The 26,436-nt window shown below is 36.6% G+C and overlaps 1 protein-coding gene across 8 annotated transcripts in view; it reads left to right on the forward strand.

The window, feature by feature from the left end:
- FAM227B (family with sequence similarity 227 member B) overlaps positions 1 to 26,436 on the forward strand; it is a 281,662-nt gene that overhangs the window by 74,590 nt on the left and 180,636 nt on the right. For all 8 annotated transcript variants that reach the window (XR_004030437.1, XR_004030439.1, XR_004030438.1 and 5 more), the window contains exon 11: positions 2,899 to 3,025. Coding sequence is in view for 5 of the 8 variants with exons in the window: in XM_030814111.1 (XP_030669971.1) it covers positions 2,899 to 3,025 (127 nt within the window). In the remaining 3 variants the exon portion in view is untranslated. The remainder of the gene's footprint in view (positions 1 to 2,898; positions 3,026 to 26,436) is intronic.

Genomic DNA, 26,436 nt, shown 5'->3' on the forward strand with positions numbered 1-26,436 from the left:
CCTTTATGCACACAAATTACAAAATCTAGAGGAGATGGATAAATTCCAGGAAATATCCAACTCTCCTAGATTATATCAGGAAGAAATAGAAACTCTGAACGGAGCAATAACAAGTACTGAGATTGCAACAGTAATAAAAAAATTGCCAAAAAAGAATTTGAGGATCAGATAGATTCACAGCTGAATTGTATCAGACATTTAAAGAAGAATTGGTACCAATTTTACTGAAACTGTTCCAAAAGATGGTGAAAGAGGGACTCCTCCCTAATTCATTTTATGAAGCCAGGATCACCCTAATACCAAAACCAGGAAAGAACATAACAAAAAAAGAAAACTACAGACCAATATTCTTGATGAACATAGATGCAAAAATCGTCAACAAAATACTAGCTAACCGATTCCAACAGCATATCAAAAATATAATACACCACGATAAAGTATGTTTCATAACAGGGATGCAGGGATGGTTTAACATACCATCAATATGTCAATAAATGTGATACATCACAAAAACAAAATTAAAAAGCATGTGATTATCTCAATAGATGCAGAAAAATTATTTGACAAAATCCGGCATCACTTTATGATTAAAACCCTCAGCAAAATTGGCATAGAGGAGACATACCTCAGGGTAATAAAGTCATCTATGACAAATACACAGCCAACATTATACTGAATGGGGAGAAGTTGAAAGCATTGCCCCCTGAGAACTGGAACAAGACAAAGATGCCCACTTTCACCACTTCTATTTAACATACTGGAAGTCCTAGCCAGAGCAATCAAACAAGAGAATGAAATAAAGGGCATCCAAATGAGTAAAAAGGAAGTTATACTGTCACTGTTTTCTGTTGATATGATTGTATACCTAGAAAACCCTAAAGACTCATCCAAAAAGCTCCTATATCTGACAAATTAATTCACTAAAGTTTCAGGATATGAAATCAATGTACACAAATAAGTAGCACTGCTATACACCAACAACAACCAAGCTGAGAATCAAATGAAGAACTCAGTCCCTTTTACAACAGCTGCAAATATAAATAAATAAAATAAATAAATAAATAACTTGGGAATATAACTAACCAAGGAGGTGAAAGACCTCTACAAGGAAAACTATAAAACACTGCTGAAACAAATCACAGATGAGACAAACAAATAAAAACACATCCCATGCTCACAGATGGATAGAATCAATATTGTGAAAATGATCATACTGCCAAAAGCAACCTACAAATTCAGTGCAATTCCCATAAGAATAACATCGTCTTTCTTCACAGAACTAGAAAAAATTCTAAAATTCATATGGAACCAAAAAGCCCACAAAGCCAAAGTAAGACTAAGCAAAAAGAACAAATTTAGAGGCATCACATTACCCGACTTCAAACTATACTACAAGGCTATGTTACCCAAACACCATGGTACTAGTATAAAAATAGGCAAGTAGACAAATCGAAGAGCATAGAAAACACTTAAATAAAGCCAAATACTTACAGCCAACTGATCTTTGACAAAGCAAACAAAAACATAAAGTGGGGAAAGAAGACCGTATTTAACAAATGGTTCTGCGATAATTGGCAAACCACATGTAGAAGAATAAAGCTGGATCCTTGTCTCTTACACAAAAGTTAACTCAAGATGGCTCAAAGACTTAAATCTAAGACCTGAAACCATAAAAATTCTAGAAGATAACATTGGAAAAACTCTTCTAGACATTGGTTTAGGCAGAGTTCATGACCAAAAAACCAAAAGCAAATTCAAAAAAAAACAAAAACAGATGGTGGGACTTAATTAAACTAAAAAGCTTCTGCACAACAAAAGAAACAATTGGCAGAGTAAACAGCCTCCTGAGTGGGTGCAAATGTTTGCAAACTATGCGTCTGACAAAGGACTAATATCCAGAATCTACAAGAAACTCAAACGAATCAGCAAGAAAAAAACAATTCCATTAAAAAGTGGACAAAAGACATGAATAGACAATTCTCAAAAGAAGATATACAAATGGCCAACAAACATATGAAAAACTGCACTACATCGCTGATTATTAGGGAAATACAAATCAAAATCAAAATATGATACCATTTTACTCCTGCAAGAATTACCATAATTAAAAAATCCAAAAATAATATATGTTGGCATGGGTGTGGTGAAAAGGGAGCACTTTTACACTGCTGGTGGTAATGTAAACAAATAAAACAACTATGGAAAACAGTATGGGGATTACTCAAAGAACTAAAAGTAGAACTACCGTTTGATCCAGCAATCCCACTACTGGGTATCTACCCAGAGGAAAAGAAGAGATTATATGAAAAAGTCACTTGCACATGCATGTTTATAGCGGCACAATTTGCAATTGCAAAAATATGAAACCAGCCTAAATGCCTATCACCCAACAAGTGGATAAAGAAAATGTGCTATCTATCTATCTATCTATCTATCTATCTATCTATCTATCTATATACATATATATATGAAATGTTTATAAAAAGAAATAATCTGTTCACAAAACCTCCTTAACATGTAATTTACCTATATAAGAAACCTGCACATGTACCCTTGAATATAAAATAAAAGTTAAAAATATTAAATAAATGTAAAACTAGTTTTAAAAACTAAAATTTAAAATCATAAGGAAACCAAAGAAATTTAATTTCCAGGTGGTTGGAGGGAGTGGAGAGTGTGGCATTGCTCCTTACTGAAACATATTCCAGTTAAAATTTAGCTTTCAGGCATAGTGATGTACATTAATTTATATAAATGTGATTTTAGAATTTAAAAAATGGTGAATTTTTGTTTGGTTAATAAATTGTAAGGCAAATTTAAAAAATAATTTCTTTGACAGCTGACATATATTAAAATCTAAAAATATAAAATTAATCTAATATGATTTTATTTTGGTAGATATATCCTGATTGTTTGGCACAAGCCATATATACAACGTTCCATGAAGCATTTCCAGAATCGAGTTACCTCTTTAATGATGAATTTAAAGAAGATCTAGGGAATAACATTTTTCTTTGGTGTTCAGGTATGAATATATCATTTAAATATTGATCATTGTTTTGGTTTCTAAAATTTTGGGGTTGCAGTATTTTATTTATTCCATCCAAAAATATTGGTAGTTCTTTTTCTTACAAAGCATGCCGTAGCAGTACCCATGTGTTAAAATAAATGTTATTTATTTTCTTCTGAAAATTTCATTATACCATAATTAATTACTTATTAAATTTAGAGCCAAATATCTTATAATCAATAGAATTATTATGGAAAACTGAAATGTCACAGAAATAAAGTCATACCATGTATGTACTATACTTGGACCATACATGTTTTAAACTGCTTTTAGAATACTACTTACATTTAATTAGCAAATAATATTATTTAGGTTAAAATCTAGAAATAATTTAATTTCTCAGAGAACATTAATCAAGGAAAACCTGTTTGTGAATCACTGTGTGTGTGTAGGTGAAAATGGTAGGATTGAAAAGCTAAAGGAAAGCAAAACTCTATCCTAGAACATTTATCAAGAGATTTAAGTACTAGAGTTTAAAACTAAGGTATAGAAATATAGTTTCATGTTCCTAGAATGACCTCCCAGCATTTTTTATAAGATTATTATTATTAACCACCAGAAGCTATTAACTGTTTTCACATAGTTCTTGTAAATATTTCAATCTAAATGTTATCTGATTTTTAAAACTGCTTAATGTCAGTTTTTACTAACCAAATCACTTTTATAAGAAAATGTTTTATACTTTATGGAGGGAGCCTTTGAGAGGTAAATACTTGAAAACAACGCTGAGAAACCACCTATGAATACACACAGGTAAGAATCTCCTGCTAGTTATATAAAAAATCAAATTAATTCAAACATAAGAAACAAAAAACGAAATGACCACAGCATTCAAACAATGAACATGATGAAGGGCAGAAGAATTTTCTACAGACCTATTATGAACTGAATTGTATCTTCCCCAAAATTCATGTGTTGAAGTAAATTCATCTCTACTACACCTCACAATGTGGCTGTATTTGGAGGTATGATCTTTAAAGAAGTAATTAAGTTAAATGGCATTACATGGGTGGGCTCTAATCCAGTATGACTGGAGTCCTTATAAGAAGTGGGAGAGATAAATCATATGAGCAACACGGTGGATTAGGTTATACCAGCTTTTATCTCTCTCACACACAAAAAAAATAATTAGACAGCTACCCATGAACAAAAATAGTCCTAGAAGGGCTTAAGAGTCAAATTTAAAACCTACAGCAACACAGTACAGCAAAAACCAATAATTGCACAGAAAGGATTTCTGGGGAGATTCGCATATGTGAGACATCTGGATACAGCTAGGAACAAAGAAAGATGCGGAATATCAGAATCAGTCGTGAGGCAGGTACCACTCTGGTCTCCAGTGGCCTGCTCTGCAAAGGATCCTTGCAGCCTTTTCTGCTAAGGACTTCAACAGTTCCTGAGGCAGCCACACACTCCCTGCAGCTTTCACATCAGATGTCCCCTTAGTGTTCATCCTTTCTGTCTTCAGGACACAGAGGACACTGCTGGCTTTTGCCACTGAGATGGTTAACCAACAGCCATTGCTGTTTTGACCTCCTGGAGAGAGAGAGAGACACTGCTGTGCTCCAACCTCAATAAGAAGCCACTGTTATGCTACCCAGGGCCAGGACCTACTCACATCCAAAACCATGCATGCCACAGACTCCAGAGCCACAGACACTCTCTGCATACCCACATTCTAGGCCTCAGCTTTGTTGCAGGAGCGTGCATGTCCATGTTTCATATTCCAAAGTCATTTTCACAACAAGCTAGCCTGCACCTGGGACCATGGAACCACTTTTACTCCACACGTCTGCACTTTAAATTCTAGCTGTACCTCCACTCCATAAACACCTCCTATGGACACCAGAGCCACTGCTGAAGCAGCTGCATCTGCATTGTGGACTCTAGAGCAACAGTAAATTTGCACATGCCCATGCTCTGGACCTCAGATCCTAGGGCAAACACCTGCACCCATGACACTGGACCCACTGCAACACCACCTCAGATTCCTGAGCTCTGCCTGAATTTACTCTCCAGACCTCATTTTCTTGTTTCTCCAAAAGTTCCCACGTCCTACAAGCCATTATTAATGCTGCTGCAGAGGGACCTGCACCACAGGCACCAATATCCCTACTGCCCCAGACCCTGGAGCCACTGACTCCTCATGTGTACTCAACTCCAAATCCTGGCACCATGGCCACTTTGTGGGTACTGGACATCAGACAGTGATGCCACCACTACTACCACCACGAGGATGCCCACAAACTGAACCTGGCATTTTTAGGGATATCTGTGGACATGAATTCCACTATGGGAGAAAAAGAGATTAGTAAGATCGCAGCAGCCTTTGTAGCTGAAGACCCCAACAACCCTCACAGCCATTGAAGACACCACTAGCCTTGGCAACTGAGGATGCTGCAATTTTCAGTGATGCTGTCCTCATCTGACAGAGCTGCATGGGGAATGTAATCTGTTGCATGCTCACCAAGCCAGAAACACTACACCTCACCTAGCCAATACCTTCACACCCACCCATAGTTGAAGCTCTTTCCCCACCAAAACCAGCATGTAAATTCTGGAAGAGGTGATTGCACCATCAAATGTGCAGACATTAATGCAAGGCAAAAAGAAACAAGGAAAACAAAGAAACATGATACCACTAACAGAATGCAATAATTTTCTAGTAACTGACCTAAAATAAATGGATACTCAATAATTTCCTGATAAAGAATACAAAATAATTAAGGAAACTAAGTTAACTAAAAAGAGAACACAGATAGACAACTAAACAATAGAAAAAGATACTTGAACAAAATGAGATCAATGAAGAAATAGGAATTTAAAAAACCAGAACTCTGGAGCTTAAGAATACAGTGAATGAAATGAAAAATGCAATAGACAGTGTCAACAGGAGGCTTGATCAAGCAGAAGAAAGAATCTGTGAACTCTAAGACAGGTCAATTGAAAGTATCCAGTCAGAGGAGCAAAAGGAAAAAAGAATGAAGAAAGTCTACAGGGTTTATAGGAAACCATTGAAAGAGTTAAATTTTACATTGCAACCTTTTCAGATCAATAGAGAGAAAGGGCAGGACCTGAAGCCTTGACCCACTGGAGCATTTGTACCCCCGGTACCAAGGTGAAGTAGCACCTCACCCCCTGGGGACCCAAAGTCTCAGCCTGCTCTGGTATCCTGCTTCTCCAGTGCCAAATCTGAGGCAATGCTTCACCTTCCAGGGACCCTAAGCTTAGGTCCCCCAGAGCAGTTGTGCCTTCTGGGGCCAAACTGATGAAGTGCTCCATGTTCCAGGGAATCAGAAGCTTGGCTGAGCTGTCCTTGTCATCTTCATGTTGAGTAGGCTGAGGAAAAAGAGAGATTGGTCTTGGCGGTGGTAGAGGCAGATGAAAATCCATATGTAAGTGAACCCAAGTACTTCAATTTATATTCTTCAAGTGTCAGCTGCATAATCAAACTCTCTCCTGGCTTGCAAAGTTTTTGTTGAAAAATCCACTGAAAGCCACCACATTCCCTTGTATGTGAGGAACTTTCTTTACCTTATTGCTTTCAAAATTTTCTGTCCGTGATTCTTTTTTTAACAGTACAGTTTTATTAACTAGTACCTTCATGTTGTACATTAGATCTTCAGACTAGTTCATCCTACATATCTGCTCCTTCATAACCTCTAACCTTTATCTTCCCATTCGTGCTGTACCCCACCCACCTTGCCTGGTCCCAGTAACCAATGTTTTATTCTTTATTTCTGTATCTTTGATTTTTCTTCTTTTCCAAATATCAGTGAGATCATGAAATATTTTTATTTATGTGTCTGGCTTATTTCACTGGATTATTCCTTCCAGGTTCTACATTGTGGGGCAAATGGCAGGATCTCCTTTTTTAAAATGCTGCATAATATTCTGTTTTACATAGACACCAAAATATTTTTATCCGTTCATCAATCAATAAGCACTTAGGCTGTTTCTATACCTTGGCTATTGTGAGGAATGCTGCAATGAACATGGGAGTGCAGATACCCTTATGATGTGGTGATTTCATTTCCTTTGGGTAATATACCCAAAAGTGAGATTGCTGGGTCACATGGTAGTTCTATTTTAAATTTCTTTAGGAACTCTCATACTGTTTTCCTCAATAGCTGCACCAGTCTACATTCTTACCAGTAGTGTACAAGGGTTCCCATTTATGCACACCCTTACCAATTTTTTTAATCTCTTGACTTTTTAATAGCCATTCTATGTGAGGTGATATTCATAGTGGTTTTAATTTGCATTTCCCTAAAAATTAATGATGTTGAGCACCTTTTCATATACCTGTATGTCTTTTCATATATTTGTATGTCTTCTTTGAAGGAATGTCTATTCAAGTCATTGGCTTATTTATTAATTGGGTTGTTTACTACTTTGAGTTGTATGAATTCTTTACAAATTATAGATATTACAATTAATAGATAGTAGTAGTTGTATTATTTGCCAATATATTTTCCTAATTCATAGGTTGCCATTTCATTTTGTTGATTATTTTCTTTGATGTGCAGAAGACGTTTAGTTTGATGTCGTCCCATTTGTTTATTTTTGCTATTGTAGCCCAAGCTATTGGTATGATCTCCAAATATTCATCACATATGTCACTGTCAAGAAGCTATTGCTGTATGTTCTCATTTAGAAGTTTTATGGCTTTATGTCTGACATTTAGGTAGCCTATCCATTTTTTTGTGGAGTTTCTGAGTGGCATAAAATAAGAGTCCATTTCATTATTTTGCATGCAGAAATTCAGTTTTCCCAGCACCATTTATTGAAAAAACTATCTTTTCCTCATTGTGTTCTTTTGGTGCCCTTGTCAAAAATTAATTCACCACATATGTTTGTCATTTATTTCTGGGCCCTGTATTCTATACCTGATCTCTATGTTGGTGTTCATGCCAATACCATAGTTTTTTAAAATTATTATTTCTATCGCTTTTTAATATACTTTTAAATCAAGAGGTTTAATGCCTACAACTTTTTTTTCCTCATAATTGCTTTGCCCTCTCAGGATCTTTTGTGGTTCTATACAAATTTTAGAATTGTTTATTCTATTTCTGTGAAGAATGTCATTAAGATTTTGTTAGAGATTGTGTTGACATTGTATATAGGTTTGGGTAGTATGGACATATTAACCATATTGATTCTTCTGATACATAGCATGGGATATCTTTATTGTCTTCTTCAATTTCTTTCTTCAGTGTGTTACAATGTTCAGTATGCAGACTTTTTACCTCCTTAGTTATATTTATTCTTAAATAGTTATTTTTGACACTCTTATTAAATGGAATTTTTAAATATCTTTTTTGGATAGTTTGTTGTTAATAAATGATTCTTGTATATTGACTTAGTATCCTGTAACTTTGTAGAAATCACTTATCAGTTCTAACTTTTTTGTGAATGCTTTGGGATTTTCTACAGATACTATCATGTCATCTGTAAATACAGATAATTTTATATATTTCCTTTCCCATTTTCATGTTTTTTCTTTTTTTTTTCTTTGTCTGATTGCCCTTGCTAGTACTTCCAGCACTGTGTTAAAGAGAAATGCAAAGAGAGAGTATCCTTGTCTTGTACTGGATCTTAGTGGAAAAGTGTTCTGATTTTTCCAATTGATTATAATGTTAGTTATGGGTTTTGCATAAATGGCCTTCATTATGTTTAGGAACTTTATTTCTACATCTAAACTGTTGAGAGTTTTTATCAAAAGAATGTTGAACTTTATCAAATGCTTTTTTTTGCATCAATTAATATGATCATGAGGCTATCATAACTGATTCTGTTGGTATGATGTGTCACATTGATTGAATTACATTTATTAAACCAGCCTCGCATGCTAGGGATAAAGCCCACTTAGTGATGATGTATGATCTTTTTCATGTGCTTTTAAATTTGGTTTGCTAATATCTTATTAAGGATTTTTACATCATTGTTCATCAGAGAAATTGACCTGTAGTTTTCTTGTGATATCTCCATTTGCTTTCAGTACCAAGGTGATGCTGATCTCACTAAGTGTGTTTGGGAGTATTTGCTCTAGTTTTATTTCTAGAATTTAAAGAGTATTGATATTAATTCTTCTTTATATGTTTGGTAGAATTCACCCATAAAGCCATCTGGTGTTGGGCTCTTCATTGTTGGGAGGTTTTTAATTACCTCTTCAATGTCTTTATTTGTTGTTGGTATGTTCCAGCTTCCTATTTCTTCCTGATTAATATTAATAGGTTGCATTTTTCTACGTATTTGTCCATTCCATTTAGGTTTTTTCAATTTGCTGGCATATAATTATTCATAATAGTCTCATAATTCTTTTTATTTCAGAGGTGTTTCTTGTAATGTCTCCACTTTCCTTTTTATTGTATTTATTTGAATATTCTCCCTTCTTTTAGTCTAGCTAAAGGTTTGTCCATTTTATTTCCTCAAAAAATGAACTCAGTTTTATTGATTTTTAAACGGTTTTTCTATTTTCTATTTGCTTTGTTTCTGTTCTGTTTTTTGTTATTTCCATCCTTCTGCTAACTTTGATTTTAATTTGCTCTTGTTATTCTAGTTCCTTAAGGCATAGTGTTAGGTTATTCATTTGGGATTTTTTTTCATATAGGCATTCGTTGCTATACATTTCCAACTCAGAATTCCATTTGCTGCATCCCACAGGTTTTAGTATGTCATGTTTCCATTTTCCTTTGTTCCAAGGTTTTCTTTAACTTCCGTTTTGATTTCTTCTTTGACCCATTGGCCAGGATTACATTGATTTCCAGATATTTTTTAATTTTCCCACATTCCTCATTATTAACTTGTAGTTTCTGGCCATTGTGGTTGAAAACAATACTAGATATGATTTCAAACTTCTTGAATTTGTTAAAATTTTTTTTGTGGCCTAACATATGGTCTATCCTAGAGAATGTCCCATTTGCATAAGACAGAAATGTGTAATCTACTGCTGTTGGATGGAATGGTCTGTATGTGTCTGTTATCACAGTGCAATCCAGTAATTTCATTATTAATCTTCTGTCTTCTTAATTTATCCATTGTTGAAAGCAGAGTATTAAAGTCTCTTGTTATTATTGTATTGCTATCCATTTCTCATCTCATGTCAAATAATCTTTGGTTTATTTAGGCACTCTGATGTTGGGTGCATATATACTTTTAATTGTTACATCCTCTTGATAAATTGATCCATTTATCATTAAAAAATAATGTTATTTGTCCCTTGTGACAGTTTTTGGCTTAAAGTCTACTTTGTTTTGCTATCGTAAGAGTGTTCTTGCCAAATTCATGTGGAACCTTATTTCTCAGCATGGTAATATTGAGAGGTGAAACTTTAAGTAGAGTTTATTGGGAGGTGTCTGAATCATTTGGGCTCTACCCGCAGAGGTGACTTGCTGTTGGTCTTAAGGTAATGGGTTCTTGCTCTCATGAACCTGAAATGGTTCTCATAGGAAATGATTACTTCCTGTGAGTGTGTTATGATATCAAAATAGACTGCTGTAATTATAATAGGATTTATGTAAGTCACATGGTAACTACAAAGTAAAAACCTACAGTAGACCCACAAAAGATAGACAGAAAGGAAGCAAATTATACAGCCAGAGAAAATAATAAAATCACAAAGGAAGACAGCAAGAAAGTAATAAATGAGCAAAGGATCTACAAAACAACCAGAAAACAAAAAACAAAATGGTAGGAGTAAGTCCTTACATTTCAGTTACATTGAATTTAAATGGATTACAATCTCCAGTCAAAAGATAGAGAGGGGCTGAATGGATTAAAAAACAACACCCAACTATATGCCACCTACAAGAGACTTATTTCAGCTTTGAGGATGCACTTAGAAAGTTACAAGAGGAAAACAGATAATCCATGCAAATGGTAATAAAAGAGAGTGATAAAAGCTCTACTTCTATCAGATAAAATGGACATTAAAACAAAAACTTAAAAAAAGAGATAAAGAGGTTATTCATATAATAATAAAGCAGTCAATTCATAAAGAGGATATAACAATAGTAAATATATATGCACTAGATGTTGGAGCACCTAAATATATAAAGCGAGTATTAACAGAACTGAGGGAAGAAGTAGACTACAATGCAATAATAATAGGAGACTATAGGACCCTGTTTTCAAAAATTGATGGATTTCTACAGAGAAAACTAGTAGGGAAACAAAGGACTTGACAACACTCTAGACAAAATGGACCTAACAGACATATACAGAACATTCCATCCAAAGCATCAGAATGCACATTTTTCTCACGTGCACACAAAACGTTTTCCAGGATAGATCATATGTTTGGGCCACAAAACAAGTCTTAACCACTTTAAGAAGACTGAAATTGTATCAAGCATCTCTTCTGACCACGATGACATGAAATTAAAAATCAGTAATAGGAAGAGGAAAATTTATAAATATATAGAAACTGAACACCCATTGGGTCAAGAAAGAAATCAAAAGGAAAATCAAAATATCTTGAGGAAAAAATGAAAATGGAAGCAACATATCAAAACTTATGGGATACAACAAAAGCAATTGGAGGATGTGCCATTGATGGAGCAGTGGGGGGACACACAAAAATGTGCACCACAAACTGTTTTAAACGTAAAAAATTTAGGGAGTTTTGGTCACATGAGCCTTTGTTAAGGAATTACAAGTGGCCATATGCTAACCAATTAAAATATGAAAAAGATTGTATGGTTTGTACCTACGAAGATTTGTAAAGATAAATGTAAATATTTTGGTGAATGAGCATAAGTAGTTTTTTCTTCTTGTTTATCTTTGTAGTTAGAGCTGTGTGACTCTATGATCTTAGAAAAATCACATCATTTTCTTGATCTGTTTACTTTGTAAAGTTGTTCTGATTAAACAATAAAATGGTTTTTTGAGAAATCTAATATTTTAATAATGTTGAATATTAATTATGATTATAATTGGAAAAATTCTGTAAATGCTCTTTTTTAAGAAGATATGGGATACTTGATGCTTTTTGCATTATTCTGGAACAATTTTCATTCCTGTTTTCTCTAGACTATTTTGTCTAATTTTCCACCAAAGAAAGAATCATTTTATTTGCAATTTTTACTTGACAAAAATATTTGTCATTAATTGCTTTTATTGTCATTACTTTCTCTCAGTCTTTTTAAATGATTGTTTACTCTTCTTTTTTAACTTACAGAGCTGAAAGTTTTGTACATTATTTTCATATTTATTGCTTAGTAATAAAAGATTCAAGGCTGTGAGTTTACCCCTGAGTAAACCTTTATTTATATCTCATGATGTTTAACTATAATTTTTTCACCACAGGCTTTCTTCATTATATGACTCTAATCCCTAAAAATGTGTCAAATAGCAAATTTTCAAATAGTGGTAACTGACATTTGATAATTTAATTGAGAGGAATATCAATGTGCTCCCAAGCCATTCAAAAACACCAACCAGCTTCCCTAAATATCTGTTATCATTTATCTATTATATATAGATAATCCCTTAAATATCTATATAATATGATGTATATTTTATATATAGATATTCCCCTAAATATCTATATAATATTATGTATATTATATATAGATATTCCCTTAAATAGCTATATAATAACCCACCAAGGATTTCTTCATAAGTCATTTAATAGACAAAGTAACTACCTGTTTATCCAGTAACAAACTTATTAATGGGTATGTTTTTTGGCAGTATTCAACAACAATGTACAATAATGGCCACAAATTATATTTGGCTTCTTAAGGCAATGAATAAGTGCTGAAATGTAAATGAACAATGAAATATGTAGTAAACATATTGAATATATTATCTAAATTGTGCCAGGGTTGCACGTTCTCGCAGGCGTTTGGCAGAGAGAAACACTGAGCCTCTTGGAGGACTAAACCCACAGTCGAAAGACAGGGAAGATGATGGGAGTAATGCACAATGCTTTTAAACAATAAAAGCATGAGACATGATCCTTTCTGGAAAATAGCTGATATACAAGTGCAGCATTAGCTGTATCTTCTCACCTAGGCTCCCAAGAAATCTAAACATTTTCACAATGAATGAGATATTTTGTGTTTTTATATTCAGAAATGGAATTTTGATTTTAAATATTTGCAAGTTGTTATAGAGAATATTCAAATCTTGAAGAATTCTGATAGAGATATCTTATTTCCCTACACTTTAAACATTTTATTACTGATTTTTAAATTTTTCTATGATTATTTGTTTTTAACATTATTTTATTGAAATCTAATATACATCCAGTACATTATACAAATCTGTAGGGTGTGCCTTGATACATAGTATATACTATATATAAGCATACACAATACATAATATATATACACAGACATATATACATGAAATCAACATACACATCAAGGTACGGAACATTTCCAGCATGTAGTTGCAATTTTGGTTTGTATTTTTACCTAAGAATCTTTCAAAATAGTGCTTTTTAGTGGCAAAGAATTTCATGTTTATAATTTAATTATTAGTTTAAACTTGTTTATATTATCTTAAACACTGTGGCCTGTGTATTATCCTTGTATTTTAGAATGTATTGAGTTGTTCTTGTCGTGTAATAATGCATAGTAAAACATTATAAATGGAATCTAATGACTTGAAAACAAAAGAATATTCTCTGTTGGAAATAGAATTCTTTGTATTATATTTGTGATTCTATAGAATGCTGTACACTTGTGCTTCTGTGGGGTTTTCTTTATATTTATATTTCTTTATATTTACAGTAGTTTTTAGTATGTGTTGTACTTTTAATTAATAAAAATATATTTTCTTCTATTAAAACTCAAATGAGTTTACAAATAAGAGAAATACTCTCTTTTTTGTCTAACATATATCTTACTTGAACAGTTTAGATACATTTCTTACTCTTCTTTTTACAATAAGTAAGTTTTTGGTATTTTAGCTATTAATAATTTAACATTGGAGCAATTTTAGAGATACATACAATTCAATTTTTTCTAGCCTTTCATTATAGTTCTATTACAACAGAGGCAAAGAAATTGATTTCACTTTTACCCAATGGTATCTCAAAACATGTTAACTTTTTTTGTTGCAGAAAGAATCTCTTAGTCGCTTGCGATAACTATTTTGATATCTTCAGATTAATTCTACCAGTCATAACCTTATAAAACTTCCTGAAACAAGATCAGTTTTTGTTTACTTTAGTTAGAACTACCTATTCTGATATTTAAGTAGTATAGAGCATTTATATTAGTGTTCTTGCTAGGCAGTTTGTGTGTGGAATGATTTTATTGATACTTTGAAGTATGCTTTGAAGACCCATAGGAGTGGCCTAAAGTAAACATTCCAAACTGAATTTACCACAGGATTTCAAAACCATTCTGTGTGAATCTCCTGGGTAATTGATATTGCCTCATCTTCATCTGTTACATATATTGTTTTTTAAATACGCAATAGAAATCAGTTAAAAGCATAATAATTGCAAAAAGTATTAAAATTGTATTTGTAGATGATATGATATATCCATGGAAAACTCTAGACAGTCAATAGTAAAACTAATTTGAACAAAAGGGTTTCAAAGGTAGCCACATACAAAAATTTAAGGGCGAATGATTAAACAAACTATGGTACATCTGTGCCATGGAAAACTACTCAGCAATAAAAAGGGAATGGATTATGGATATATGAAATAACTTGGATAAGTCTCTAAAGAATTATGCTGAATGAATAAAGTCAATCCCAAAAGTTCATATACTATTTGATTTCATTTATATAACAATCTTCAAGTTACAAAATTACAGAAATTGGGAAATGATTAGTACTAGCCAAGATTTAGAGATGAGAGAAGAAACTGGGAAGGAAAAAGAGTAGGTGTGGCTATAAGCAAGCAATTTGAGAGATACTTGTGATGGATCTGCTCTGTATCTTGACTCTATCAATGTCTGTATCCTAGTGTGATATTACACTATAGTTTTACAAGGTGTTACCATTGTGGGAAACTGAGTGAAAAGTATGGAGTATCTCCTTGTATTATTTCTTGCAACTCTATATACATCTACAATTATCTCAAATAAGAAGTTTAATTTAAAAAAATCACACTTACATTTTCTTTTGTGTGTATGTTGTTTTTTAGATTATTTTAGATTATTTTTGATGCAGGTACATGTGCAGTTTTGTTACATAGATATATTGTGTAATGGTGATATTTGGGCTTCTGGTAAACCCATCACCCAAATAGTAAACACTGTACCCAATAGTTCATTTTTCAACTCTGACCCTCCTCTCAACCTCCCCTCTTTTGGAGTCCTCAGTGTCTTTTTTTTTATCTTTATATCTGTGTGTACCCATTGTTTAGTTCCTACTTATAAGTGAGAGTATATGGTATTTGGTTTTCAGCTTCTGAGTTATTTGACATAGAATAATGACATCCAGCTCCATCCATATTGCTGCAGAAACATGATTGTATTCCCTTTTATGGCTGCATAGTATTCCATGGTGTATATATTCCATATTTTCTTTATCTGATCGTCCATTGATAGACCTTAGGTTTATTCCAAGACTTTGCTATTGTGAATAGTGTTGTGATAAACATATGAGTGCAAGTGTCTTTTTTGTATAGTGACTTGCTTTCCTTTGGGTTTATACCCAGTAGCAGGACTACTGGGTTCAATGGTAGTTTTATTTTTAATTTTTTGAGAAATCTCCATGCTTTTCCCATAGGGGTTACTGTATTACACATTCCCATAAATGGTGTGTAAGTTACCTTTTCTCCACATCCTCACCAATATCTGTTATTTTTGACTTTTTGATAATAGCCATTCTGATTGGTTTGAGATGGTATCTCATTGTGGTTTTAATGTGCTTCCCTGATAATCAGTGATATTGAGCATTTTTTCTTATGTTTGTTGGTTGCTTTTATGTTTTCTTTTGAGAAATGTTTGTTCATGTTCTTTGCCCACTTTTTAATGGAGTGTTTTTCTCTTGTTGAGTTGTTTGTAGATTGTGAAAATTAGTCCTTTGTCAGAGGCACAATTTGCAAATATTTTTCTCATTCTGTAGATTGTCTGTTTACTCTGTTTATTACTTCTTTTGCTGTGCAGACGGTTTTTAGTTTACGTCTTACTGGTCTGTTTTGTTTTCATTGCATTTGCCTTTGAAGTCTTAGTCATAAATTCTTTGCCCAAGACAATGTCAAGAAGAATTCTTCCTAGTTTTTTTTCTGGAATTATTTTATAGTTTCAGTTCTTATATTTCAGTCTTTCATCTTAGGTTAATTTTTGCATACGATGAGAGATAGGGGTCCAGTTTCATTTTCTGCATATGGCTATCCAGTTTTCCCAGCACCATTTATTGAATAGGTGTTCTTTCTCTATTGTTTATTTTTGTTGACTTAGTCCAAGATCAATTGGTTGCAGATATGTGGGTTTATTTATAGGTTGTTTATTTTGTTTCATTGATCTAGTGTCTGTTGTACCAGCACTATGTTATTTGGGTTACTATAGCTTTGTAGTTTAACTTGAAGTCATGTGATGTGATACCTCCAACTTTGTTGTTTTTGCTGAATTGCTTTGGCTACACAGGCATTTTTTGATTCCGTATTAATTTTAGGGTTGTTTTTTCTAAACCTGTCAAAAAAAGACATTAGTAATTTGATAGGAATTGCATTGAATCAGCAGATTGCTTTGGGTATCATGGTCATTTTAATGATATTGATTCTTACAACCCATAAACATGGGATCTTTTTTGATTCATTTGTGTCTTTTGTGATTTCTTTCATCAGTGTTATGTAGTTCTCTTTGTAGAGATCTTTCACTTTCTTAGTTAAATGTATTCCTAGGTATTTAATTTTTGTGTACATGTCTATTGTAAATGGGACTGAGTTTTGGTTTGGTTTTAGCTTGAACATTATCAGTGTGTAGAAATGCTACTGATTTCTATACACTGTTTTATTTCCTGAAACTTTACTGAAATAATTTATTAAATCTATGAGTCTTTTGGAGGAATACTTAAGTTTTTCTAGGTAAAAGATCATGTCATAGCAAACAAATAATTTGACCTTTTTTCCAGTTTGGGTGTCTTCTATTATTTCTCTCTTGCCTGAGTTTTCTGGACAAACTTACAGTACAGTGCTGAATAGGAGTGGTGAGAGCATGCATCCTTGTCTTATTGTGGTTCTCATGGGGAATGTTTCCAGTTTTTTCCCATTTATTGTGATGTTGGCTGTGTGTTTGATGGTTCTTACTATTTTGAGGTATGGTTCTTTTGATGACTGAAGGGATGTTGGATTTTGTTGAATGTTTATTCTGCATATATTGAGATGATTGGATGGTTTTTGTTTTTAATTCTGTTTATATAGTATATCACATTATTGATTTTCATATCTTGAGCCATCCTTACATCCCTGGAATAAAACCCACTTGACCGTGATGCATTATGTTTTTGGATGTGCTGTTGGAATCAGTTTGCTGGTTGTTTTTTTGAAAATTTTTACATCCGTATTCATCAGAGATATTGGACTGTAGTTTTCTTTTTTACGGTGTCCTTGCCTGATTTTGGTACTGGGTGATACTGGTTTTGTAGAATCAGTTAGATGAGAGTCCCTCCTCCTTGATGTTTTGGAGTAGTTTCAATAAGATTGAAACTAGCTCTTCTTTGAACATCTAGTAACATTTGACTGTGAATTTGTCTGGTCCTGGACTTTTTTGTTGTTTTTTTTTTATTGATTCAATTTTATTACTCCTACTTGATCTGTTCAGAATTTCTGTTTCTTCCTGGTTCAATCATGGGAGGTTGTATATTCCACAAAATTTATCCATTTCTTCTAGGTTTTCTAATTTGTACACATAGGGATGTTCAAAATAGTCTCTGATGATCCTTTGTATTTCTCTAATATCAGTGGTAAGTCAGTTTTATCATTTCTGACTGTGCTTATTTGAATCTTCTTTCTTTTTTGTTTGGCAAATCTACCTAGTGGTCTATCAATCTTGTTTCTCCTTTCGAATAACCAACTTTTCATTTCATTAATATTTTGTATCACTTTCTTAATCTCAATTACATTTACTTCTGCTCTGATCTTTGTTATTTATTTTCTTCTTGTAGCTTTGGGTTTAGTTTGTTCTTGTTTTTCTAGTTCCTTGGGGTAAATGTTAGGTTGTTAATTTGAGATCTTGATATTTTTGATGTTGGCATTTAACACTGTAAACTTTACTCTCAGCACAGATTTTACCATGTCTTAGATGTTTTGGTATATTATGTGTCTGCTTCATTGATTTCAAAATTTTTTTATTGCTTTCCAAATTTCATTTTTTACCCAAAAGTCCTTCAGGAGCAAGTTGTTTCGTTTCCCTGTACTTGTGTAACTTTGAGAGTTCATTTTAGGATTGATTTTTAATTTTATTCCACTGCGGTCTGATAAGATACTTGATACAATTTCAGTTTTTCAAATTTATTGAGACTTGTTTAATTGCTAAGCATCTGGTCAGTTTTGGAGAATGTTCCATATGCTGATGAGAAAAATGTTTCTTTTGCAATTGTTGGATAGAATCTTCTTTAAATGTCTATTAGGTTCATTTGGTCTAGAGTCCAGTTTAAGTCCAGAGTTCCTTTCTTGATTTTCTACCATGATGGTATCTAGGTCTGTCAGTGGGGTGTTGAAGTCCTCCACTATTATTGTATTGCTGTCCATCTCTTTTCGAAGGTTTATTATTCTTAGTTTCATGAATCTTTGTGCTCCAGTGTTGGCTTAATATATATTTAAGATCGTTAAATCTTGTTGAATTGAACTCTTTAATATCATATCATGTCCTTCTTTGTCTTTTTTTTTACCATTGTTGTTTTAAAGTCTGCTTTATTTGATGTAAGAGTAGCTACTCCTGTTCATTTTTGTATTCTATTTGTGAGATATATATATGTATATTTCTCCACCCTTTAACTTTGAGTCTGTAGGTATCTGTACACATTTGATGGGTCTGTTATAGGCAGGTCCTGTAGAACTGCTCTAATGGTGACAAATTAGTGTTTTATTTCTCCTTCATTTAGGAAGCTCGGTTTGGCAGCGTATAAAATGATTGGCTGGTTTATTAGTCTGTTTTCATGCTGCTAATAAAGACATATCCGAGATTGGGTAATTCATACAGGAAAAAGGTTTAATGGACTTAAGTTTAATGGACTTACAGTTCCACATGGCTGTGGAGTCCTCACAATCATGGCAGAAGGCAAGGAGGAGCAAGTCATGTGTTCCATGGATGGCAGCAGGCAAAGAGAGAACTTTGCAGGGAAACTCCCATTTTTAAAACCATCAGATCTCATGAGACTTATTCACTATCCCAAGAACATCAGGGAAAAACCTGCCCCCATGATTCAGTTACCTCCCACTGGGTCCCTCCCACAACACATGGAAATTCAAGATGAGATTTGGATGGGACACAGCCAAGCCATATCATTTTACCCCGATTCCCTCCCAAATCTCATGTCCTCACATTTCAAAACCAATAATGCCGTCCCAACAGTCGCTCAAAGTCTTAACTCATTTCAGCATTAACTCAAAAGTCCACAATCCAAAGTCTCATCCGAGACAAGGCAAGTCCCTTCTGCCTATGAGCCTGTGAAATCAAAAGGAAGTTAGTTACTTCCTATATACAATGAGAGTACAGGCGTTGAGTAAATACAGCCATTCCAAATGGGAGAAATTGGCCAAAACAAGGGAGCTGGCTGGGCGCAGTGGCTCATGCCTGTAATCCCAGCACTTTGGGAGGCCGAGACAGGCGGATCACGAGGTCAGGAGATTGAGACCATCCTGGCTAACATGGTGAAACCCCATCTTTACTAAAAATACAAAAAATTAGCCGGCCTGGTGGTAGGCGCCTGTAGTCCCAGCTACTCGGAAGGCCGAGGCAGGAGAATGGCGTGAACCCAGGAGGCAGAGCTTTCAGTGAGCCAAGATTGTGCCACCACACCCCAGCCTGGGCAACAGAGCGAGACTCTGTCTCAAAAAAAAAAAAAAAAAAGAAAAAAGAAAGGGGCTACGGGCCCCATGCAAGTCTGAAATCCAGTGGGGGAGTCAAATCTTAAAGCTCCAAAATGATCTCCTTTGACTCCATGTCTCACATCCAGGTCACACTGATGCAAGAGGTGGACTTCCACGGCCTTGGGCAGCTCCATACCTGTGGCTTTGCAGGGTATATCCCTCCTCCAGGCTGCTTTCACCAGCTGGCGTTGAGTGTCTGTGGCTTTTCCAGGTGCACAGTGAAGGCTGTCAGTGGATCTACCATTCTGGGAACTGGAGGACATTGGCCCTCTTCTCACAGCTCCACTAGGCAGTGCCCCAGTAGGGACTCTGTGGGGGCTCTGACCCCACATTTTCCTTCTGCACTGCCCTAGCAGGGGTTCTCCATGAGGGTCCCTCCCATGCAGCAAACTTCTGCCTGGGCATCCAGGCATTTCCATACATCCTATGAAATCTAGGCGGAGGTTCCCAAACCTCAATTCTTGACTTCTGTGCACCTGCAGGCTCAACACCACATGGAGGCTGCCAAGGCCTGGGGCTTCCACCCCCTAAGCAAACCACCCGAGCCCCTTTTAGCTATGACTGGAGTGGTGGGAACACAGGAAACCAACTCCCTAGGCTGCACAGAGCAGGGAGCCCTAGGCCCAGCCGACAAAACCATCTTTCCATTCTAGGCCTCCAAGCCTGTGATGGGAGGGGCTGCCATGAAGACCTCTAACATGCCCTGATGACATTTTCCCCATTGTCTTGGGGATTAACATTCAGCTCTTCATTACTTATGCAAATTTTGCAGCTGCCTTGAATTTCTCCTCAGAAAATGGGATTTTCGTTTCTATCGCATCGGGCTGCAAATTTTTTGATCTTTTGTGCTCTGTTTCCCTTTAAAACTGAATGCTTTTAACAGCATCCAAGTCACATCTTGAATGTTTGCTGCTTAGAAATTTCTTCTGCCAAATAACCTAATTCATCTCTCTCAAGTTCAAAGTTCCACAGATCTCTAGGGCAGGGCCAAAATGCCACCAGTCTCTTTGCTAAAATATGACAAGAGTCACCTTTGCTCCAGTTCCCAACAAGTTCCTCATCTCCATCTGAGACCACTTCAGATTGGATTTCATTGTCCATGTCACTATTGGCATAAAAATGCTGATAGTGAAAGCCATTCAACAAATTTCTAGGAAATTCCAAACTTCCTCACATCTTCCTGTCTTCTGGGTCCTCCAAATTGTTCCAACCTCTGCCTGTTACCCAGTTCCAAAGTCTCTTCCACATTTTTTGGTATCTTTTTAGCAGCACCCCACTATACCAGTACCAGTTTACTGAATTAGTCTGTTTTTGTGCTGCTAATAAAGACATACACGAGACTGGGTAATTTATACAGGAAAAAGATTTAATGGACTTAGAGTTCCACATGGCTGGAGAGGCCTCACAATCATTGTGGAAGGCAGGGAGAAGCAAGTCATTTCTTACATGGTTGGCAGCAGGCAAAGAGAGAGCTTGTGCGGGGAAGCTCCCATTTTTAAAACTATCGGATCTTGTGAGACTTATTCACCATCCCGAGAACAGCAGGGAAAAACCTGCCATCATGATTCAATTACTTCCCACTGCAACCTTCCCACAACATGTGGGCATTGAAGATGAGATTTGGGTGGGGACACAGCCAAACCGTATCAGCAGGCTTTTTGTTTTCTTTAAGAAGACTAACCCTAGGCTCACTCTTCTAGCTTCTCTTCTAGCTTCAAGGTTTCTGCTTAGAAGTCTGCTGTTAGTCTGATGAGATTTTCTTTATAGTTGATTTGCTGCTTCTCTACATCTGCTCTTAAGATTTTTTCTTTCACATTGAAGAGAGTAAAAGAGAGTCTGAGTACTGTATGGAGAGTAGAGATGGAGAGTCTGATTATGTATGCTTTAGTGAAGCTTGTTTTGTATAGTATCTCCCAGGTGTCCTTGAATTTCTTGTATTTGGATGTGTTCATCTCTAGCAAGATCAGGGAAATTTTCCTGAATTATTCCCTCAAATATGTTTTCAAATTCCTTTTTCTTCTTCTCCCTCAGAAGTGTTTATAAATCATAGGTTTGGTTGCTTTACATGATCCCATATTTCTTAAAGACTTCCATCATTTTAAAAAATTCTTTCTTTTTTTAATTTTTGTATGACTGGGTTAATTTGAAAGACTAGTTTTCAGGCTCTGAAATTTTTTTCTTCTACTTGGTCTAGTCTATTGTTAAAGCTTTAAACTGTATTTTGAAATTCTTTCAGAGAGTTTTTTTATTTTTAGAAGTTCTGTTGGTTCCTTAAAATATATTGATTTCCTCTTTCATATTCTGAATTTTTTATCTTTATTGTTTTTCAACTTTGTCTTGGGTCTTATTGAGCTTCCTTACAATCCATATTTTGAATTCTTTATTTGTCATTTTAGAATTTTCATTTGGTTCATATCCATTGCTAGAGAAATGAGTGTGATTCCTTTGGGGATGTCAAAACACTCTTTCTTATTTGCTTCCAGAGTTTTTGCACAGAATCCTTCTCAACTGAAGAAGCTATCACTTATTTTTAAATTTGCTATCATTTAGATGGGACTTTTAAATTTTTTATTCTTTTCTCCTTTGTGGGTCTGACTGTAGTGTATTTTGTGTATGATCATTTTGGTTTGTTCCTGGGTGATCTCCAAGGGCTAAGACACTGTTACGGGTTCCTTGCTTATAGATAGCTTTTGTACATGATTTTTGCCAATGGCTCTTGTTGTAGCTGTGTATTGGGTGTATGAGCTGACTCACTGTCTTCTGTGGGGCTGAGAGTGTGGACGTCTTAGGAAGCTCATCTCCTGCCCTAGCATGGTGTGCTTCAGCAGGTTATTTGGTGGCGCAGTTCAGTCCCCAGTACAGTAGGTGGTGCTTAAGACTGGAAGCCAGATCACCCGCCAGTATCTTGATAATGAGTGGAAATGCCGCCCTGATAGGGGTGGTGGAGGGAGTTCATGGTTGAATGTGCTGAGGTCTGGGGTGGAGAAATGGGGTGGGGGCTGCACCATCTCCTCATCTTTGGCAGGTAGAAATATAATTTGCTTTCCTATCATTCCCCTGTCGTAGGGCTTGCAAGCTTCAGTCAAAATAGATTCCATTCTTTATCTGGAGACCACAATGTGACTAGGTCCACGGAAAACACCCATCTGGTAGCTACCAAAATGGCCTGGGGAAGAAACTCTCTCCCCAGCTCCAAACAGTTCTGCAGCTGGTCTGCGCTCTTTTGCAGGAAGGGGAGATAAGCCCTCCCTTTGTGCAAGCTCAGGTGGCAGCAGGCACACTTTCAGGGAGGTGTAACTGACACAAATAGCATAGGAAAGGCTGTCTCCAAGTTCGTTTGCCTTAGTTCCCAGTGGGGAAAGCCTTGGCTATGTCCACAGCTATAGACAAGGGGAGTAAGAGATGAACCCCTCTCCATGCCCATTGTCAGCCACTGGTTGCTGCCCTTTTGCTAGGCAGAACAACATTGCCCCTTTCAGAGATCACCCCAGACCCATGTTTCCTTTGTTTCAAAGGGCACTTTAATGGGCTGCACTCCCCCTTTTCCTTGGGGCAGCCCATGCTAAGGGCTAGGTCTCCAGGAATCCCACAGCTCCCTAGGGTCTGGCTGGTCACCTGTGATTTTCAAAGTCAGAGTGTGTTCCAGAGCAATTTCCAGATGATCTGGTGATGCAACAACACAGGGCTAAGATTCCCTGGATAAGACAGTGTCCCATAACAAGTGTACAAACAGTATGGCACCCACCACCTCAATTCAGGTTTGAGGGGAGCGTGAACACACATGCACAATCTGGCTGCCCTGTGCTGCACCCCCAGGAAGTTCCCATATCACCTGCAACAGCATTGCTTGTGCTCACAAGGGAAGAGGGACTCTGACAATTCAGTGGTCAGTAGTCTGTCTTGGGGTGAGGGGAGCAAAGAAATATTTCCACCTATCCTTTCAGTGGGACTTGAAGTTCTCCAGGCATCAATCTCTACCAGACTCGCACTGTCTTCCTTTCCTGCAGCCCAGTTTCTTCCTGGGGGTTTGATATGGTTTGGCTGTGTCCCCACCCAAATCTCACCTTGAATTGTAGCTCCCATGTGTCATGGAAGGGACTTGGTGGGAGGTAATTGAATCACGGGGATGAGATTTTCCCATGCTGTTCACATGATAGTAAATAAGTCTCACAAGATCTGATGGTTTTATAAAGGGCAGCTCCCCTGCACATGCTCTCTCTTGCCAGCCACCATGTAAGATGTGCCTTTGCTCCTCCTTTGCTTTCCACCATGATTGTGAGGTCTCCCCAGCCATGTGAAACTGTGAGTTTATTAAACCTCCTTTTTCTTTATAATTTACCCAGTCTTAGGTATTTCTTCACAGCAGTATGACAACAGACTAATACAGTAAATTGGCACCAGGAGAGCAGGGTACTATTAAGATACCCAAAAATGTGGAAGCAACTTTGGAACTGGATAACAGGCAGAGAGGTTGGCACAGTTTGGAGGGTTCAGAAGAAAACATAAACATGTGGAAAAGTTTGGAACTTCCTAGAGACTTGGAGGGCTCAGAAGACAGGAAGATGTGGGAAAGTTTGGAACTTCCTAGAGATTTGTTGAATGGCTTTAACTATCAGCATTTTAATGCTGATAGTGATATGGACAATAAAGTCCAGGATGAGGTGGTCTCAGATGGAGATGAGGAATTTATTGGAAACTGGAGCAAAGTGTTTCTTGCTACGCTTTAGCAAAGAGACTAATGGCATTTTCCCCCTACCTTAGAGATCTGTGGACTTTGAACTTGAGAGAGATGATTTAGAGTATCTGGCAGAAGAAATTTCTAAGCAGCAAAGCATTCAAGATGTGACTTGGGTGCTCTTGAAAGCATTCAGCTTTATGTATTCACAAATATATGGTTTGTAATTGGAACTTACCTTTAAAAGGGAAGCCAAGCATAAAAGTTCAGAAAATTTGTAGCCCAATAATGCGACAGAAAAGAAAATCCCATTTTCTGAGGAGAAATTCAAGCCAGCTGCAGAAATTTGCATAAGTAATGAGGAGCCAAGTGTTAATTGCCAAGACAATGGGGAAAATATCTCCAGGGCATGTCAGAGGTCTTCACAGCAGCCCCTCTCATCACAAGCTGGGAGGCCTAGGAAGAAAAAGTGGTTTTGTGGGCTGGGTCCAGGGCCTTGCTGCTTTGTGCAGTCTTGGGACTTGGTGCCCTGTGTCCCAGCCATGGATAAAATGGGGCCAACATACAATGTACAGCTCAGGACATTGCTTCAGAGGGTCCAAGCCTTGGTGGCATACACATGGTGTTGGGCCTGAGGGTGCTCAGAAGTTAAGCATTGGGGTTTGGTACCTTCTGCCTAGAAATTAGAGGATGTATGGAAATGCCTGGATATCCAGGCAGAGGTGTGCTGCAGGGGTGGAACCCTCATGGAGAACCTCTGCAAGGGCAGTGTGAAAGGGAAATGTGGGGTGAGAGTCCCCACACAGAGTCCCCACTGGGGTACTGCCTAGTGGAGCTGTGAGAAGAGGGCCACTGTCCTCTAGACCCCAGAATGGTAGCTCCACTGACAGCTTGCACCATGTGCCTGTAAAAGCCACAGACACTCCATGCCAGCCCGTGAAAGCAGCCAAGAGGGAAGCTGTACCCTGCAAAGCCACAGGGGTGGAGCTGCCCAAGGCCATGGGAGCCCATCTCTTGCATCAGCATGACGTCGATGTGAGACATGGAGTCGTAGGAGATCATTTTGAAGCTTTAAGATTTGACTGCCCTGCTGGATTTCAGACTTGCATGGGGCCTGTAGCCCCTTCATTTTGGCCAGTTTCTCCCATTTGGAACAGGTGTATTTACCCAATGCCTGTACCCGCATTTTATCTAGGAAGTAATTAACTTGCTTTTGATATTACAGGCTCATAGTCAGAAGGGAATTGCTTTGTCTCAGATGAGATTTTGGACTGTAGACTTTTGAGTTAATGGTGGAATGAGTTGAGACTTTGGGGGACTGTTGCAAGGGCATGATTGTGTTTTGAAATGTCAGGACATGAGTTTTGGGAGGGGCCAAGCATGGAATGATATGGTTTGGCTGTGTCCCCCACCCAAATCTCATCTTGAATTGTAGCACATAATCCCCATGTGTCATGGGAGGGACCTGGTGGAAAATAATTGAATCATGGGGATGGTTTTTTTCCATGCTGTTCTCATGATAGTGAATAAGTCTCCTGAGATCTGAAGGTTTTATAAAGGGCTATTCCCCTGAACGTGATCATTCTTGCCTGCTGCCATGTAAGACCTACTTTTGCTCCTCCTTTGCCTTCTGCCATGATTGCGAGGCCTCCCCAGCCATGTGAAACTGTGAGTCCATTAAACCTC

Source organism: Nomascus leucogenys, chromosome 6, assembly GCF_006542625.1.
Source record: "Nomascus leucogenys isolate Asia chromosome 6, Asia_NLE_v1, whole genome shotgun sequence".
Taxonomy (NCBI): domain Eukaryota; kingdom Metazoa; phylum Chordata; class Mammalia; order Primates; family Hylobatidae; genus Nomascus; species Nomascus leucogenys.